This window comes from Epinephelus lanceolatus, chromosome 1 (genome assembly GCF_041903045.1).
Source record: "Epinephelus lanceolatus isolate andai-2023 chromosome 1, ASM4190304v1, whole genome shotgun sequence".
Taxonomy (NCBI): Eukaryota; Metazoa; Chordata; class Actinopteri; order Perciformes; family Serranidae; genus Epinephelus; species Epinephelus lanceolatus.
In genome coordinates this window covers 43,105,788-43,125,583 of record NC_135734.1, presented here as the reverse complement: position 1 = coordinate 43,125,583, position 19,796 = coordinate 43,105,788, and the positions used below count along the sequence as shown (strand labels likewise).

The following is a 19,796-nucleotide window of genomic DNA, read 5'->3' as shown; positions in this document are numbered from 1 at the left end:
GCTTACAGTGGGCTTTTTGCAACGTGAGTCAGATGGACTGAAGCTCGTACTTTAACTGATCTGCCCAGTGTTTAAATTCTCCAACAGTGAAGTGCTTGTGTAACTTCAGCTGTGACTGGTATTAGTATGTTTCACTCTTCAGGCAGACAACCTAACTTGGGTGTCTGAATCAAAACATCTAGAAAAGAAAGTCTTTCATGGTGATTGAGCAGCTCGTTCTGATGTCTTGATGAGGTAGTGTTGATGACTTTTTATCTTTAACAAAGCTGTATTTTATTTTGCACTGGAAGCAACTTTGTAGCTTTGTTTTAAAAAGCTCTAAACAATTAAGTTGATTATCTTCACCACAAGTGCTGCTGACTCATTTTTGGAAACCTCATTTAGATTAACTCCTTTCGAAGAACACCCAGGCCACAACAGACAACAATAACAGTGAGATACATACAAACAACATAACTCAGAGAACACAACATAAGAGTTGTCACAACTCTCCCACCCTCATCTTAAACACTGGAGCACCCCAGGGATGTGTTTTGAGTTCCCTGCTGTACTCCCTGTACTCACACGACTGTGTAGCCACTTCTGACTCCAACACCATCATTAATTTTGCTGACGTCACAGCTGTGGTGGGCCTAATGACAGATAATAATAAAAAGGCCTTTCTGAAAGAAGAATAGGACCTGACCTGCTGGTGTCAGGACAACAACCTACTCCTAAATGTCACCAAAACTAAGGAGATGATAGCAGACTTTGAAAAGAGGCAACAAAGGAATTAGGTCCCCCTTGATATCAATGGGGCCTTGGTCGAGAAGGTGGATAGCTTCAAATACCTTGGTGTCCACATCACTGAGGGCCTGACCTGGGCACTGCATACTGTCTCAGTGATGAGGAAGGCAAGGCAGAGACTGTTTTATCTGAGACACCTGAGGAAATTCCAGGTATCCCCTTAAACACTAAGGATTTTGCACTCCTGCACCATGTCCTGACAGGGGAGCATCACTGCCTGGTAGGAAAACAGCACTGCAAGGCCCTGCAATGAGGCTGCTCTACACCGACTAAAGGATGTTTACACCAGGCACTGCAAAAATAATACCAGGAGAATCATTACCAATGACTCAGATAACTGCCTTTTCACCCTGTTAGGGTAGACAAGAAGGTATCGGTTGGACCAGGCCAGCACTGAGAGGCTCAGGAGGAGCTTCTGTGTGCTCAGGCTCTCAGGATACTGAATGATAACCCTGTCTAATCCTTAACCTAATCTACATAGGCATTTATTTATTATTACTACTGTTGCTACTACTATTGTTTTAAATATATGAACTGAAGCAACTGATGACTGCATTTTGTTGCGCTTAGTAGCTCACCTGGTAGAGCAGGTGCCCCATGTGCTAAGACTTTGTCCTTTGCAGCAGCAGCCGCAGATTCGAGTTCAACCCATGGACCTTTGCTGCATGTCATCCCCTCTCTCTCTCCTCCTTTCACACCAGAACTGTCCTATTAATTAGAGGTTAAACACAAAAAGCCTGAAAATGTCTTTAAAAAAATTATTTCATGTGACACTGACTGACTGACTGGTTGAGATGACAAATAAAAATACGATAAATATGTAAACAAAATTACACAATGGGGAAAAAACCCCATCACAAAACGACCTAAAGTGGTCTCTCGAAAACAACCTAACAACCTAAATAAGACCAATTTAGTACCATCAATACATAACAACAACAAGACAACATAAAATGCCAGAGACACCACTATCTACAGTAGTTGCAATAAAAGTCTTGGCCAGACTGAAACCAGGATTCTTTTGATTACACGGTCAGGACCCTGAACCCGCAGACCAGCAGGATGCCCTATTTACGATGATGAAAAATGCCAATGCCTTAAAGCTATGGCAGAGTAAACAGGGCAGAAGAGTGATAGCCTTGTTGTTTGTGAGATCTAAATCAGTTTTCTGGGAAAGTCAGAAACTACTGGTAGGAAAAACAAAAGATACATTTTCTTAAAATCTTTTAAGGTTACGAATTTCCTTCAGAGAGTAGTGAACGCTCACATGTTCAACAGGCTCCATTTGATGAGATAATCATTTAACCAGATCTCTGATGGATTGGAAAATATGGTCTCCCTACCAAGAAGATGCATTGAAACCAGAACACAGACCCACGCTCCCATTTTGGTTTGTCCGACTGCCAAACCAGGGCATATTTGGATGGTCTGGCTCTGCCGTAAGTTGTGCCTCAGAGTTTAGTTCCAGCTCAGCTCAGCAGAAAGTACCAGCACTGAATGGAAAAAGGAATAGTATAACACGTGAAGCCCTGAGGGAGCAAGCTCCCGTTAGCTTTTCCATTCTTGGGAGGTATTTCTCATTTCTGCCTTAAACAAAGCTTTGGGCTTTCCTGTTGTGCCTTGTTAAAATACACATCATGCAGAACACAACAAAGAGCAAATCATGCGGACTGGATGTTGCAGAGCATCACCTCCGGTTCCCTTCTGTCTCTGCTTTCAAATTAAGGAGGAAATCTATAATTACACAAGAGAAAGCTGCTGCTTCTCACTGACTCTGATGGTAACTTGTGCCACCTTAAGTCAGCAGACTACACTACTGAAGACTGATCCATCTTAACAAGTCATTCAGCATTGCAGACTGCTTTTTAAACATTGCCTGTAGGGACAAATAATGCAAGTTGCTCCTACTTTGGTTTAAAGATTTTCTTTTATAAATGAAACAACAGAATAAGCCTTTGTTGGCTTAAGTAGGTAACTTAAGTAGTCTCTTTTTGTCTAGACATACTGAAGGTGCTTGTTACGCAATGGTTCCTCACAGCTTCTCTCTGACATGACAAGACCATTACAGAAACATCCACGGAGCTCAGTGATACTGTTTTTGGCCACTGGTCCACACATGGAAAACTGTCACTGCTGAAGAACTAAGGAAAATTGGAAAACGATACCAAAGAAGAAGAGTGTTCTCAGTCCTTTCTCAGGCTCCATCAGTGATGGTTATTAAAACTTATTCTGCTGCCCATTGTTAATGTCTGATAGCACATAAACATGACAAACCTTAAAGCTGAGACTCACATTAAATTCTTATTTGCACATAATGAGTGTGAACGTTTGCTGTATATCCATCATTTTAAAACAAACAAAACACTGGCACTCACAGATAAATCAACTTGCAGCTTTGTTGCAGCTACAAAGCCGTCATCAGCGTCACAACGTCAGTTAATCTTTGAGTGCTAACGTTCTGTTGTTTTTGGACCCTCACCACAATTGTACCCCTCTACATATTGTTAGTCTTTTGGAGTTATGCATGCCACTATTTATCATCATATCCATAATTTTATCCATGCAGCTGGCATGAATAAAACTGAAACTGCAGGGAAGGAGGGCTGCAGTTGCACAGCAATATTTTTTGGTGTGCAAGACATGATAATTGAGTGATACATTTATTTTGGGCTGCAAGTAACATCTCTTTGATTACTTAAAAAAATCATTTTGTCTTTAAAATGTCAGAAAACAGTGAAACCATCCAACAAAAGATCCAAGAGAACAAGATGAAGTCATTTTAGGTTTGTGTTTTATCAACAACCTAATCTCAAATATTAGGTTTTTAAATTATAAAAAATGGCAAAAAAAAAAAGATCAATTAACAAACTGTTTTAGCACCATATGTATTAACTGTTCTTAATTAAAGCTGCAGTTGGTAACTTTTATGATGAAAACAATAAACAGTCAGAGCTGAGGAGTCTCTCACACAGCTGTCAATCATGTCAATTACTGCTCGTGAACTGTGTAAAACTGTCAAGCTAGGCAGCGCTGATCAAATAGAAACCAAGATTCAGTAACTGCATTGCCTATTTCTCACCTCAAATGTTTTCAGAAACATATTTCAGTGTAATATCTAGCTGTAACATGAGAAAGTTTGTTGTCCGGCTACCATGTTGGATACAGGCGAGCTGAGGTTCCCATTTTACAGCTAAACCACACACTAAAATATCCTAATATAAAATATGTGTCTGACAACATTTGAGGCAAGAAATAGGCAATGCAGTTATGGAGTCTTGATTCATATTTGATTAGCGTTGCAGAGTCTTACCGAATTTTACGAGCAGTAACTGACAGCTGCTTGGGAGACTCCTCGGCTCCGATTGGTTTTCAGTGAGCCACGGTGGACTCTAGAAAATGCCATTAGAAGCCTAACGAGTGGGAGGAGGGAAATTATTTTTTTCACAGACTGTCTCATGTTCTACTGTGTGAGTGTAGTGACAGTTTCAGCAAAATTTTAGATTTGAGCTGTGATGGAAGTATAACATAAATGTTACAGGTCAGACCCTGGCCCATAGAGACTCTTGTGTAAAAGTTACATGGCCCGCTCATTGAGACATTAGACCAACATGCTCTATTGAATAGGCCAGAACATTTACATACAAGGGAACATGAGAAAATAGGCTTATGTAGGATGCTGTCACATCACAGCAAGAGGGTTCCTGGTTTGAACCTGGGGTGGGGGCATAGACCGCGGAACCAGGGGGGCCAGGGGTGCCATGGCCCGGGTAACTTTTGTACTCTGACATAGAGGGCTGCATTGGGATTGGGTCCCGCCGGGTCCCGTGGGTCCCCATTAAACAGTAGAAGAAAAAGAAAAAGAAGAAGAAGAAGATGTAGCCTAGTGACAGGATGTCAACACAGGAACTTGGTGCACATGCATGAGCGTTTCCACTCCATATTTATTCATAAATGGACGAATATGCCCTGAACCAGCTTTCATACCAATTTGCCGCTTGCTCCACCTGTCTGTCTGTCTGTCTGTCTGTCTGTCTGTCAGTCAGCTCCATCTGTCATGAGACAAACATGAAAGAAGACGTGCAGTTTATTGTGTTTCACCGGCGACGAGCTGTCATTACGCGTGACTATTACGCACAGCTGTGCGTTCTTTATAACTCACTGTGTGAACCTATGTTGCATAATAAAGATTTGCCCCCTCGTAATTTTTAACCGGCCCCTCAGTAACTTCATCCTGGCACCGGGCTTGCCTTAACCTCAATCACTGCGTGATTATATAAAGGTAGAAAAATAAATAAATACAGAGGAGGAGAATAGAATATGAAACAGCCTTTATATCATTAAAAACTAAATGAAAACAACAAAATAGGAGCGCTATTCCTGACCAGTGCGTCAAAAGACATGCAGACCAGGGAAACGAAACAAACAACCCCATGAATCTCTTTATTAATAGCCTATAAAATGACGTGTTTTCTCCTGCGGGAAGGGAGAAATTATTATTACTATTATTGTGCAGGCATAAATTCTAAGAGTTTTGCGGGAGCGGGCGGGAGTGGACATACACATTGCGGTTGGTAATGGTCAGAAATTCAGCGTTCTGGTTACTTTTCAGTAACTGCGCAGCTGCGCTTGTTTTGTTGTTGGGTGTGTGTGTGTGTGTGTGTGTGTGTGTGGCTCTGCACATCAGTCTGATATGAGTGCTGACTTTTGATGATAATGAATATGATGTTGATTTAGATTCAAGGCAGCAAGATGAGTTTTGGTTGTGGTTGTGGACTGGATGTACTTTGTTGTTTGCTATAGTTTCATCTGTGTGTTTATGTGTAAATAGGCTTGGCCTGTTGTGTGTGTATGTGTCAGTGGGATCAGAGGGGTTAATCTGAGCAAGCATGTGTTCGTGTTCATGCGTGTACTGTAGATGTGACTGTGTAGCGTCGGAATAAAAATAAGTGCTCCACAACATTATTTAATACATCAGTAATATTGTCTGTTTCAATGCATATGCCCCCCCACCCCCTCCGTGTGACTTGAAATTATGGCCCCCCCTTGTTCAGATGCGTTCTGCGGTCCATGGGTGGGGGAGTTTGCATGTTCTCCCTGTGTCAGTGTGGGTTTCCTCCAGGTACTCCAGCTTCCACCCACAGTCCAAAGAAATGCAGGTTAATTGGTGACTCTGAATTGTCCGTAGGTGTGAATGTGATTGTCTCTATCTATGTGTCAGCCCTGTGATAGTCTGGAGACCTGTCCAGGGTGTACCCTGCCTCCCGGCCAATGTCAGCTGGGATAGGCTCTAGCTTCCCTGCGACCCCTCACAGGATAAGTGGTTACGAAAAATGAATGAATGAAAAAAAAAAAAGAAAGAAAGAAAGAAAAACTGGATTTTGGATAAAGTCTTGAAAAGTCCATATTTCTATTCTGAAAAGTGTTGCAGTGTCTTTGTATCTTACATTTTAACAAAGAATGTAGTTTTGCACAATAATTTCTGGGGAAAACTGTAAAAGAGACAGATTCATCATCCTGTCTTGTTAACCCTTAAGATCCGCTGCTACCTGATGACAAGCATCACAACATCTCAAACCTCCTCCTCCTGCTGATCACTTCACAGATCTTTATCTGTAGATTAACATGGCAGCCTCGGCTCTTTGTTTGGGCAGGTTGGTACTATGAAGCAGCCTGATGCAGGAATTCAGATGGCATCATCCTAAAATATCCCCAGGAGGTTCGGCTCACCTCCATCCTAAATGTTGATGTTTCACTAAGAAAACCCAAACAGCTACAGCAGATGTACAGTCCCACTTTCCTTGTTTAACCTGATGCCAACAGGCCTTAGTGTAGGAACCATTCAAGTTGATGTAAAATATTTAATATGGCAGTGGGCCATTAAGGGAGGGGAGTTGACAGACCTACCAGTATGTTCTATATAAAGACTTGAAGCTAACGATCCTGGCATCACTTCAAAGCTCCTGATGAAAAGCACATGACTAAAATCCTAACAATGCCTTTCCAAATGTAGTCCCAGAGATGTGCAGATGGTGTGATCACTGAGAGAGTCAAGAGCTCCTCACTGAAACTGAACCTCTCACCCTAACAGCAGTGGTTTTCCGTCGGTGGGGGTGTTCTGGGGGCAGTTTTTTTTTTTTTTTACTTCTGGTGAGAGAGGGTGATGCTGTTCTCTGTTCACTGGGAATGTATTGACTGAGGATCCAACTCTCAGCCTTCCAGCTGGACCCTGCTGCTGCTCTGCACACAGCGTGGGGTTTAAACCAGGACACAGACACACCTGACGGCTGAGGTAGGACACACCCTGGATTTATTATCAAAACAAAAATACCTAATCTTTTTTAAGATCTTAATTAGTTGATCTGACATGTGTTAATTTCAGAGAATGCAGCATCTCTGAAGTCAGTTTAGATCTGTTTACAAGAATGCCTGAAAGGTGGAGGAGGTGTTTTAGTGGAGCAACAGGAGTAGGCTGCAGATCTTAGTCTGAAAATCCTTATTTTTACCAGCTGTTCTGGGTCTGTTTGCAGGAAAAACTGTTGAATTTTATTAGAAAATATTTCAAATTTATATATTACTGAGTGAGTTTAAGTTGCATGTAAATTTTGGAGCACAACAAGATCAATTTACAGGAATGTTTATAAGTCTCTGGATGTTTGAAGTGAACTATATCAAATGAGCAAATTCTAAAAGGAGGATGATTAATAGTTGGGTTTTATATTGAATGTTTTGGTCTTTCATGTGTTCTTTGCCTCAAAGTTTTGTTGAAGTAGATCTCATTTAACAAAGATACAAAGTAATTTTTCATGGAATACAGTCATTATGAACTGTAAATACAAACGCATGAGGAAAATCTGTCTGAATCACCTCAAATTTAAATAAATTTGTGTAAAGCAGACAGATCTTACACTAGTATGAGTGTTGAAAAAAATGAATCTCATTGTTGAGCAACAGAAAATTAGCCAGCTGTAATTGTCAGTTATAAAATAGTTTTTAATTTTAAAGGAGACATTTTCAACATGCAAAATATTCTCTGCTTCCAGCTTCCCCAATACAGTTTCTTTCTGCTTAATTCTGCTTAATTTTGTAAACTGAATATATTTGGGTTTTGGTTTGTTGGTTGGACATTAACAATACATGTCAACTTGAACTCTGTTTAACTGGGATGGAAATGTTTCACTATTTTCTGATATTTTACAGGCTTGATGATTAAACCAATAATCAGAACAATAATTGACAGATTATTTGATGATGAAAATTACCACCAGTTGCAACAACACACTGTATGTGAGTCCTGATGGGATCAGATGGGGATACAAGCTGGTGACGAGCCTCTAGTTTGGATGTTTTATGAAATGCAAACCTCAAGAGAATCGACTATTATTCATACTTAAACAAAAGCACTTCACTGCACCTTCATCAGCCTAACTGGAGTGAAGTGAGAATTATTGGATTGGTTTTCAAGGTTTGTTTGATTAACTGACATAAAATCCCAATAAACAAGATAAATATCTCCGACTCACTGCCAAGTTGTTAAAGCAAAAACCCACCAAGCTGCAAAACAAACATCAAGAAAACAGTCTCTTTTGTGCTAAATGTGCACATGTGGAACAAACGACAGTCTGGGTGCAGAGGAAGGGTCTGCGCTGAGCAGTATTTGCTGTCGCAGCAGGATGCTCGACCACCACCACATTTTTGTGGGAGGACTGACTGCTCAACTCAAGGACTCAGAATCCATCAAGATTACCGGAGGCACGCAACCAGACGACCTCGGCCTCTCTCTGCTGGCTGTGTGAATGTGTAATAGAGGAAGATATATAAATCATTTTGTGAATCACCACAGATGCTGAATAGGTGAGAGCTGGAGAAACATTTATGTTGGCTGCAAGAACTGGTTTCCAGTGGAGGTTTTCAGAGCTTCATGGAAACACTGATAGAAAAAACAGCAGCACTTACTGAAACTGATCACAGGAACTCTGCGTGCCCTTTCACCATGCACTGTTTTAGCAATATGTTCCCAAATCAGACTGACCTGAGGCTGTGAAAATGAAACTCCACTGGAGCACTAAAAACAGTTTCAGTGGATCCGAGGTGACAGTAGCACTGGGGAAGATAACGATTACTACAGCTTTTACACAGTTTGGCTCCAATAATCTAAAGTGGTGGCTGCCACCAACTCTACTAAAGCACTCTAGGAAAATCAGCTACTGTGCATATATATATGCTTGTATTATGTTACTATTGTAACCACCAGTGATAAAATGTATATTCCAGTACTGTACTTAAGTACAACTTTGAAGTTCTTTTCCTTTACTTGAGTATTTTCATTTAACACTACTTTGTTCTTCTACTACATTATAATATTGTACTTCTGACCACAATATCTGAGTACTTTTCAGAATATGATTTTATAATACAAAACATGTGATCAGTTCCTAAAATATAATGCATTATTATAGATTAAGCAAGCCAAAGGTAATGATATAGTTAATATCAGCTCCACCTCAACTAACTACAACTTTAAAGTACTGATCACATACATCAGTAATAACTAGAGGGTGCAGTCTCTGCAGACAGCGTGGTGGGGTTACTTCCTGCTAAAAAGCTAAGCCATATTGCTTAATGAAGAGCTGGAAGCTGAACAGCATTCCTGCTTTAACTTTAAATGAAGGAGCAGCTGAAGGAGTGTGAAGAGGTGGGATAATAGAAATGGGATTAAGGATGCACAATACAGTGTAAGCGACGAAAGGTGTTGAAATGTGAGTATTATATAAGGACTTAAATGAAGAATACTAGAGGGAGTTAAGTTGGGAGTTAGTTACTGTTGTTAATAACATCTGTGTTGTGCTGCCTTAAGGCGTTCTGTGAGATACAGTATGAGGCAGCAGTTTCTCAAAAGAATATTGGCAGGCAAGTTACAGCTTTGGATATGGTGACCTGTTGAAATAGTTGGTTGCATTTGACTGGACAGTGATGGCAATATTTCTGAGCAAACAATTTAGACATCAGTAATTACATCACTTAACCAGCTAAGACAGTTTTGAATGTGAAAACAAATCACTAGTTTGAAACTAGTTAGTAGTAGTAGTAGTAGTTAGTAAGAACTTAGGGAGGACTTTATACAAAAACTTGCTGAGGGTGGATTTAGGAATTTTCTGATGTAACAAACCCTCCTCTCTAAAAATAGCTTACAGTCGACAGTGAATATCAGATTAATGCATTTAAATGATTATCAGGGGCCAATGGAGGTGAATCCAATCGGTATGTAAAGCAACAGCACCAAAAAGACGTTAGTGTGTAGCACAACTATGTTTTGTCTTTCTATACAACCTGGTTTATCCTCTTGTAATCCCTAGGGTGTATCTTATGACCCCATCAAGGCCAGACTCCATGATGGAGTAGGGCACCTCTTATGTGAAGGTGAATTTAAATGGCGCTGTGAGTATATGTTTTGGACATGGGACATGAGTACACCATAAAGAGGGCTTCACAGGTCCACTTGGCTCCTACTAAACAAGACTGACTGGAAACTACAGTCTGTCTGTGTTTCAAATTATATTCAGTGTAATCAGATCGGGCTTAGGCCTGTTGTACTGCTGAACATTTTTTTTTACAAAGACCTCTTAAATCAATATGCTTTTTACAAGATGACATATCAAAGGTGACCAGCTTCTACATGCTTTGCACTTCTAAAAGTGCCACTGTAAGTCACAACTATTGAAACTGGAATTATGACAGAATCTTCCCTTGTAAATACCATCACAGTGGTTCATTCATCTGAACAGTCTGAGCTGAGGTTAACTACAGGATTCTGCATCTCTGTTCTGTTGATGCTGGAATAAAACTGCAGGAAAAACAAACAAATAAAAAAAGTATTCCACTGCTTGGACAGGTCATTTCCTCAGTGCCATGACATCACAGTCTAGTCCTGTCTCTTAGTTTAAGAGCTAACCTAACCTCTGTCTTCTCCCACAGCTCTCCCACTGACCAGTCTCCTAATTAAACCATGAGGATCTTCCTCCTGCTCTGCCTGCTGGCGCTAGGCAACGCCAAACCCTACCAGCCAATCAATGTCATGGACTTCTTGAAAAACACTGACATCATGATGGCTGATGCAAGTGATGAAGATGACGATGATGATGATGATGATGATTATGAAGATGAGAACTGTCCGGCCGGTTGTCATTGCTCACCCAGAGTGGTGCAGTGTTCAGACCAGGGTGAGAACACACAGTATGGATCCACACTACTGTAAACACGGCACACTGAAAAACACCCTGAGCTACATTCATGGATACTGATATAAAGACATGTTCTTTTATTTAATTATAAATCATATGTGAAGTTCATCATTTTATGATAACAGTGTAAGTTTGGTGTTATTCTACATTTTTTCTTCTCGTCTACAAACCCCATGAAAAGACTGAAACCAATAACAGCAGTCTGTCTCTCTGCACTGAAATACTCTTAATAAATGCAACCCAGTTGCCAGAATAAATGTTGCCATTGTGCATTTCTGCAAACCGCAGATACATTACATTTGTAGGTTATTATGTAGTGGATAGATTGGAACTTTATGTTTCTTTACATTTCAACAACGCTGTGGTTAACATGTGGGAAGGTTTAAGCGCAAAACCACTTGATTATGATTAAGAAAAGATCATGCTTCTGCTTAAAATACTGCTTTTGTGGCATAATCATGACTAGAAACACAGCAATGTCTTGGTAAAAAGACCACAAGTGCTTTTTGTGGCACTATCCCTGTTGGAAACAGTGATGGGCTACTAAAAAACCCTGCTTGGTAGCTAAAAAGCTGCAGTTTTCACAATCCACAATCCCTTCCACCTCCTGATAACAAAGTCAGCTCATATACTACGTCACTTTCGAAAAGTTGATATGTACGTATGAAATGTACAAATGCAACGTGTTGGTGGTTTGCAGAAACATACAATGCCAACATTTTCTTCTGGTGCCTGGGCTATGCAAATGATCTTAAACTCAACCACCTGACTAATATTCTATCTGTGACAAAGTGAATGTTTAAAATGCTGATTCATTTATCTTGCATCAGAGTTTAGTAAACTGAGTTGACAGAGTTTGAGTCAAAAAGACCACAATAACTTCTTCACATGTAGGCCTATATCTCTATTTTATATGTAACACACAGGTGCTGGATGAGCTCTAGGGTTGCTATGATTAGATTTCCATGGTACAATAACTGTCACAGAAAATAATGCGGTTTCACAGTATGACAATATTACAGAATTATTGTTGTTATCAATCAGAATGACCCTTAAAAGAAAAGAAAAGAAGCTGTTTTTTTTTTTTTTGGTTGAATGAACGTTATATTACTATGATTGAAACTTGACACCATTTTTTAAATTAAAGTAAGTGTAAAAAGTCTCCCTTTTGAAAATAATTAAAATAAAGGTGAGATGATCCATCCAGTTTCACTTTTTTCAATTAGGTAAATAAGCAAATGTTCACAGTATGATAACTGTCTATTTTCATGTAACAGTATACCTTGAAACCTGTATTTCACCGCAACCCGAATGAACTATGATTTTCATCGCTTTTGGTCCAACTCTGGTCTTCATTCAGACATTTGTGTTTCTGCCAACAGGTCAGATTTCTGTTCCTGAGAAGATTCCTGAGGACACTGTGTTGCTAGACCTCCAAAACAATGATATCACTGAGATCAAGGAGAACGACTTTAAAGGCCTCCACAAGCTTCATGTGAGAGAAACCTTCAGAACTGTTTCGCCCTGCACACACTAATCAACACCACAGACCCTTCCTGTTAACATTAAACAGACCTAAACATCAGACACGTCTGAGAAAAGTAAACAATAACATCAATCCATCTGAGTCTGTTCCAGTCACATCTCCTGGATGCACCTGAGCCAGACATGTGCTGCAGGAGATGTCGTGAATAACTGTGTACTCTATCAGTCTGTACATTTGTTATGATCTAATCCTTTGGATGATTAGGAGAACCAATCTCTCCGCTTCCTATTAAAACTACAGCTGGGACAAACAACTGGTGTTCACACATCAGCACACTTCAGTTCCACTTTGCTAAATTTGACCAGTGCAAAACAAGTATTATAAAACAAGAAAATCTTGACCACATACACAGCACAATTGCCAGAGGAAAATGCTGGCGTATGTTTCTGCAAAGAGCGGATACGTTACATTTGCACGTTTTATATGTGTCATATCAACAGTGAGGTTGTTCTGACTAAATGTTTGAGCTGAGTTTCTCATTAGGAGGTGCAGGGGATGGTGAATGGCGTAACACCTAGGTGCAAAGGCTGCCCAGCTGCAGAGCACTGCAGACGACTGTATTACTGTATTTTAGCGAGACACTGGTGGAAAGCATGATTGTCCGACCATGATTGTGGCACCAAAACCGGGTGTTTTGAGCCCAAACATGATTTTTTCCCGACCAGGACCAAGTTTTTGCTTCATTTCTCTGTCAGTGTCCACACAGGATGCGTTCAGATGGAGGATTGAGTGTATCTCAGCTCACCATACAATCCCTGTAGTTCTGCACATAAAATAGACAAACAAGTGTCCATTTGTAAGAAAATATGCTTGAAGCATTACGAGCCATTACGCTGTCAGAGTACAAAACTTTGTCCGAACAAATACTGTTATCAACAATGTACAAAAATCTATTTTTAAAATCTGTGAGTTGATTCAACATTGTATAAAATTGTATAAAAAAAAACTGTATAAAAATTGCAATTATTATATCATTTATATTTTCTAGACCTAACATAAGTATTTCTAGACCAGGTTCCCAAACACTTTGTCCAAAGAATTTTCAAAACTTTTCTAGAATTTTTAACCCCGTTTCCATGACTTTCTTTAGTGTAGAATAGGTAGGTCTATAGTGATAATAGAGTGCAATAATGAGGCTCCTACTTCAGTGTACTGTTTCCCCTAAGACAGGCACTGTAGCAAAAAAGCAGCATGCAATATGGAATGTAAAGGCCTTTGTGTCTTCACATACAGCACACACAAAGCACTAATGTTATCTGGCCTGGCTATGGCAGACATGAAATGTGTGCCACTGCTAGCAGTGTGTCTGCAGCTGCCTTTTGGTTGTCTTGATGCTTTTTCCCTTCCTCAAGGCTGACCAGAGCAGCTTCCCCAGTATTGCCAGTGTCAAATGCTTTGGTACAGAGCCTACATCTAGTGTGGCTCGGGTTTGTCTCTCTCTTGAGTAATGTATTATATTTGTAATTTTAAAGCCTTACATTATTAAACACACACTTCCCAGGCATTTACAAATAAGAGAGCTAGGGCTTGCTGACTTTGCTTGCGCATCAAACATTCCTGCCACCAACTAGCTACATACTCTAATGTTCATCACGTGATACTAGTGATGCATGGCACTAGATTTTAAGTAATAAAAGGAACGAATTTTGCATCACATTAGAGATGTTTTGGGATTTTCATGAACAGAATTTGAACAATAGACAAAACCATGTATATTCAAAACATATCTAAAACACTCTTCAAATTCCAAACCATTTCCAGGCCTTCTCTAAGAATTTCATGACGGTGGAAACACTCTCTAGAACCAAAAACAACAAAATAGATTGCAGACATTTCAGAAACAGAAAAAAGCACATTCATATCCACCATTTGTTTTAAGTACTTTCAGAGCAAGACATCAGTTCCAGTGTTCAACCAGTGACCTCTAACTGCTTCCATCTACAAAATGAGTTGATTTGGTTCAGAACCTTAAATGGGTCACATTTAGACTCAAGATACGTGAATGACAAAACCAGCTTGTAGCTGTTAAAGTTAACAGATAAGAGGACACAGCTCGGTAATATCAGTCTAAATGTAGCCTGCAGCCTGATGAGATTACAGTCCCTCTGGATGAGGCTCCCAGTTAAGGGGCAGGGGCACTAACAGCGGGTCTGTCTTTGATCTAGTTGTTGTTTTCCCAGCTGAGAGTAAACCACATCAAGGCCCTAAACTCTGGATTACACTGTGTTCTATCAAAGCAAACAGTGAGAACAATCTGCAGCTTTGTGCTAATACAGTTGAGTGTTGAATAGTGAAACTGACCTGAACCTGAACAGAGTTGAGTTTTGTTTACATTTTTATCCGTTTTGATTCAGTCCATTGTTTACAGTTTAAATCAAATTCTAATTCTGAGTCAAAATAAAGAAACCAAAGTATGTTCAAAGCAAAAAAACATAAGTGTCTTTGATTTGTTGAAAATGTCAAACAAACCTCCTCCGATATATGGACCTACTATATTTTAGAAAGATTCCTCTCTCCTCCACCAGGGCCTGTTTCTGATCAACAACAAGATCTCCAAGATTCACCCCAAGGCCTTCAGAAACATGGCCCATCTCAGACTGCTGTACCTCTCCTACAACCTGCTGACTGAGATCCCTGCCAACCTGCCTCCCAACGTTGTCGAGCTCCGCTTCCATGAAAACAAGATCAACAGAATCCAGAAGGATGCGTTTAAAGGCCTGAGGAAGCTGCATGTGCTGGGTAATCCAGCTCCCTGTTTCAGATAAGCAATAATCAGTGTTCTCAAAGGCCAGGAGTGTCCTTTGCCAAGGAGAAGTCTGCAGGTTTCTGTTCAACCCAAATGCTGCAACGGTTCATCTAACTGATTTAACAGTGCTTTAACCAGAGAAGGGTTGAATAAACTGCTACGCTGTTTTGAGTGGTAAACTGCAGGCTTATCCAGGGCCAACAGGTCCTCGAACTGATGTAATCAGAGATATAATGGATCATTAATAAATACACCAGATGTTCTGTGCTTGTCCCAACAGAGCTGGGCGCCAACCCTCTGGCCAACAGTGGGATTGCACTGGGAGCTTTCAACGGCTTGTCGACCCTTTATATCGGTATAGCAGAGGCCAAACTAACCGCTGTACCAAAAGGTAGAATATCACTCACCTCATGTTATGCTCATTTCATCAAATAAATAGTGCACTCTTCTTTCTCCTCCAGTAACCTACCTACAATATTACTACACTGGACCTCAAGTGTACAACTGAATGAGGCAAAAACACGGTTAACATTTGTTAATATGATGCTTTGATTTAAGTTTAAGTTTTTTTTTTCAAGTTGTCATTTAAGGAAGTAACAACGTTTTAGTTATGTTTGGTATGTTTTGTTTCTCCCAGACCTCCCATCCTCTCTCACAGAGCTGAGCCTGGACTACAACAAGATCGCTAAAGTGGAAATAGAAGACTTCATCAGATATAAAAATCTGCAGAGGTGAAAAACAGAAACATTTTACTCCAGAAACTGAGATTTAACAGGCTGTTCAAATCAATCACTCTTCAAAACTCCCATTTGAATGTTGTGTTTGTCTTTGTTTTTGTTAATATTAAGATTTCATATAACATTATTTGTGTCCTTTAAGCTGCCAGGTAACTTTTACATCTACAATTCAGATGTTTACTTATTTTTATCTCTATCATCATGCGGTGGCTCTGTTTATGTGCAAGTGAGAATGTGAAGTTTAAATACAGGTATGTTTGTTAATTTGATGTGTAAATCTGTTTTTGTCACTTCATTTCTGCAGAGCTGATCTTTATTGAAGTAGATATTCTGCACCTGTTAACGATGTTGTGTCATTTTTGCAGGCTAGGACTCGGTTTTAACCAGATCAAGTATGTAGAAAATGGCAGCCTTGCCAGCATCCCAAACGTCCGTGAGATCCACCTGGACAACAACCGTCTGAAAAAGGTCCCACCGAGCCTCAACACCTTGCGCTACCTCCAGGTATCAGTATCAGCCGACTAAAGTGCACATAACCATGCTGATAATGTCAGCTGGGTTTAGTTGACATTAGTGTTAGGACAGATCTCAAAGCTGGCGGCCCCACTACGAGGGCAAGACTCCAGAGATGCTGCGTGCTGTCAATGCGCCTGGACCTAGAATTTCAAAAGTTGTAGCAGGAGGCTAAATAAGGTACTCAGCCCGACCTCCTTCTCCCAGGCCGTATCTTCCAGCTCATCCTAAAGTATCCTGAGGTCCCTATGCACATGCCCAAAAAGCCTCCACAGGGAGGCATCCAGATCACATGACTGACCCAACTCAAGTCAGAGATATTGGATAAAAGAGATACCCCACCATAGGCTTATCCAATGTTAAGAAAACGGTTACTCTTCCTGTCTCCTAAGTGGGCGTGGTAAGCTCTCCCTCCAATCAGAGCCTGTCCCCCCCCCCACCTCGTGTTGAACAGAGGCTCTGTGGATGTCTGTGTATGCGGATCGAGAAGCAGGTGGAATGAAAATACATTCTTCCTATTATTGCAGCCTATTGCTGCACAAAGCTTGGGCATTTTTTATTTATTACAAGCGGTAAATAACTGTTTGTAAGCTAACTGTGATTTTACCGCCTGTTTATCAAGATCATGAGATCTCGCGAGAACTTGTTTTCTGAGACGGACAGGGCTCAAACAAAGTTAACTTCCTCTTGATCTGTGCGGATGAAAAATGCAGCTTTAGTGTCAGAATGTTGGTAAGATGTGTGGCTTGTGGAAAATGAACCCAATATTTACTTTAGTGACTATAGGGTGAAAGAATTGACCATAAATTGTGATCACGTTCATTTTCCTCATTGACGACAATACATTCAGAGCTGCCGCAAGTCTCCTACGGGGGCGTGGTGCTGAGGTCACTGAATTAGGAAGTGAGCTGAGTTGGGTATCTCACTTTATCCAATATCTCTGCTCAAGTGACTCCTCTTAATCAATCTTGATCTCACTGCAAAGACGCAGCTGTTCCCTCCAGATGGCTGAGCGCCTCACCTTGACTCTGCAGAGAAAACTAATTTCAGCTGCTTGTATCCATCATGTCATTCTTTTGGTTGCTACCCAAAGTTTTTCATACAGCTCAGTTCCTTTTATGTCTGGTCCAGCGCCTACATCACTGCTGATGCTGTATCAATCCACCTGTCGACCTCAGTCTTACCCTCACATGATAACTACACTTTTTACTCCAAATCTAACAGTGTAGCTGAAGCATAGTTACTGTAAAACATTTCAGTCATCTCAAATACATCAGTTTCCTTCTACTCAGCAACCTGGAGCTATAAAATGATGTCCCACTTTCCAACTTGTAACTCGTTCCAGTCTGTCTTTTCTGGTTGGACTTTGAGTTTCCAATGTAAAACTTAAGCAGCATGAGAACAGAACTCCCAATCATGGTTTGTTACTGACAGAGCAGAAAAACTTAACTAATCTTCTCTGTCTGTTTAGGTGATTTACCTCCATGGCAACAAAATCACCAGTGTGGGAGTCAACGACTTCTGCCCCATCACACCCAGCGCTAAGAAGAACCTGTACACAGGCATCAGTCTGTTTGCCAATCCTGTTAAATACTGGGACATCCAGCCGGCCACCTTTCGCTGTGTGAGCGGACGGAGGGGTGTTCAGCTGGGAAACTTCAGAAGGAAGTAGGAAGCGAAAACGATGCATTTTAGACAGCTAAAATACCGAGAACTGCCCATATCCCCGTTACAGTATAAGAAAGGAGAAGGAAATAATTGTGATAGTTAAAACAAGATCAAACTGGATTCCTAAAGTGTTTACTGTTTGGAAATGAGAGAAAATTTCATGTTATATTGATGTATATTAGAAAGTGTAGTACATGTTGTTGAATGCTGGTACCATTTACACATAAAGGTTCTCGGCCAGGGAAAAAACAAACATCACAACAGAACTGTAGTCTGAATGTTGGGCCTGAAAATGAATGTTAAATCATAAGCTACAACACAAAGAAAAATTTCCCAACAGCTACAGCCAGTATACAGGGGGTGGACGTAATAACATTAACAGCTGTTTACTATAATGAAATTCAACATAAGTGCCCTCCCTGCCTTTGAGAGGTGATCCTCAGCTTTTATCCCTGAACTTTTGCTGTGTCTACTTTCCCAGGAAAAGAGCGCCTCCCTCTGGTCACTTGTTGTATAATTCCACCCAATGGTCTGACTTGAGTAGTATTACATGCTGATGCCTTTTTTTAACAAAAGTGATGCCTTTAAGTTCTTTTCTTTCTAGTTTAAAAATAAGACAACTTTTAATAAAATATTAAGTAAAAAAAATTCTAAGTTTTAAACAACAGTGAACAAAATACTTTCTCCTCTTTTGCCATTCCTTACATATTATATTTACGCCTTTTTTGAAGTTGAGACATGGTAATCATCACAGAGGAGTCCCGATATGGCCAGAGCTGCAAAATAACAGGAGCCACCACTTTTAATCAATCACATTTTCCCTCCAGCAGAAGTCTGTAGAGTCAATGAATGACGCTGGCATTACTTAGTGCAATAAGTCACTCTGAAGCCCCATGTCTGTCTTTACCTGGATGTTTTATATTATCTCACTGCATGTCTGTGTTGTCTTTATTTAGAAGCTGAGAGCTACATGTCAGACTGGATTATACATTGTCCTTGATGTAAACCCAAAATGTCACTTTGTTTTAATGAACTGTAGCAACCAGGTGAACTACAAATATTAAAATTATAAGCAGGTGATGTAATTCTCAATCTGGAATGTCTGAGAGCATCTTTACAAACATGTTTCCTCCAGTGTTCTCTCCTCTGAAATGGTGCTATATTTATTTAGTATGTCTTTAAATAAACCTGGAACACCTCCCCATTCATGGTGTCAATTTTTGTCAAAATGAAACATGGGCTTATGTTGGAAAATTAGCTTTTGATTTTGTTATTTGGGCTATTATTGTCATATCCTCGTCTTCCAGATCAAATGTGTGTTATCTTGACTTCACGTGCAAAAATCAATAAACAAGTTACTGGTTGTGAAGATATTAGCAGAAAGAAACCCTAAAAGCTTGGTTACTGAGGTTTAGTAATCATTAAAGGTATACAATGCAGAACTTTTTTTTTTTTTTTTTAAATGTACAGACTCATGCAAAAGTAATTCCTCTAAATGATGACTTACAACCCTTTAGAAATGTGTGATAATGTATTTATCTGCAGAGATTCTGCTCTCTCCC

General features: G+C 40.2%; 2 protein-coding genes across 3 annotated transcripts in view; one reads left to right on the top strand and one right to left on the bottom strand.

Moving 5' to 3' along the window:
- The window catches only part of cenpp (centromere protein P), a 131,523-nt gene that overhangs the window by 46,341 nt on the left and 65,386 nt on the right, over positions 1–19,796 (bottom strand). The window lies entirely within an intron of this gene.
- Positions 6,789–19,438, top strand: aspn (asporin (LRR class 1)). Of its 2 annotated transcripts, none has more exons than XM_033625808.2 (8): positions 6,789–7,075; positions 10,759–11,003; positions 12,407–12,519; positions 15,096–15,309; positions 15,597–15,707; positions 15,954–16,047; positions 16,419–16,557; positions 18,038–19,438. In XM_033625808.2, exons 2-8 carry the CDS (start codon positions 10,790–10,792, stop codon positions 18,236–18,238), a joined length of 1,086 nt encoding a protein of 361 aa, XP_033481699.1. In that variant the 5' UTR covers positions 6,789–7,075; positions 10,759–10,789; the 3' UTR covers positions 18,239–19,438. The 2 variants fall into 2 exon arrangements, with proteins under 2 accessions (XP_033481699.1, XP_078026908.1); XM_078170782.1 differs by lacking the exon at positions 6,789–7,075 and adding an exon at positions 9,380–9,518.

Excerpts from the sequence above, each read along its gene's own strand:
- aspn (XM_033625808.2), top strand. The coding sequence starts at position 10,790 with ATGAGGATCTTCCTCCTGCTCTGCCTGCTGGCGCTAGGCAACGCCAAA. Across the intron at positions 16,048-16,418 it reads AGATATAAAAATCTGCAGAG|GCTAGGACTCGGTTTTAACC; the intron begins GTGAAAAACAGA and ends TCATTTTTGCAG. Across the intron at positions 16,558-18,037 it reads ACACCTTGCGCTACCTCCAG|GTGATTTACCTCCATGGCAA; the intron begins GTATCAGTATCA and ends CTGTCTGTTTAG.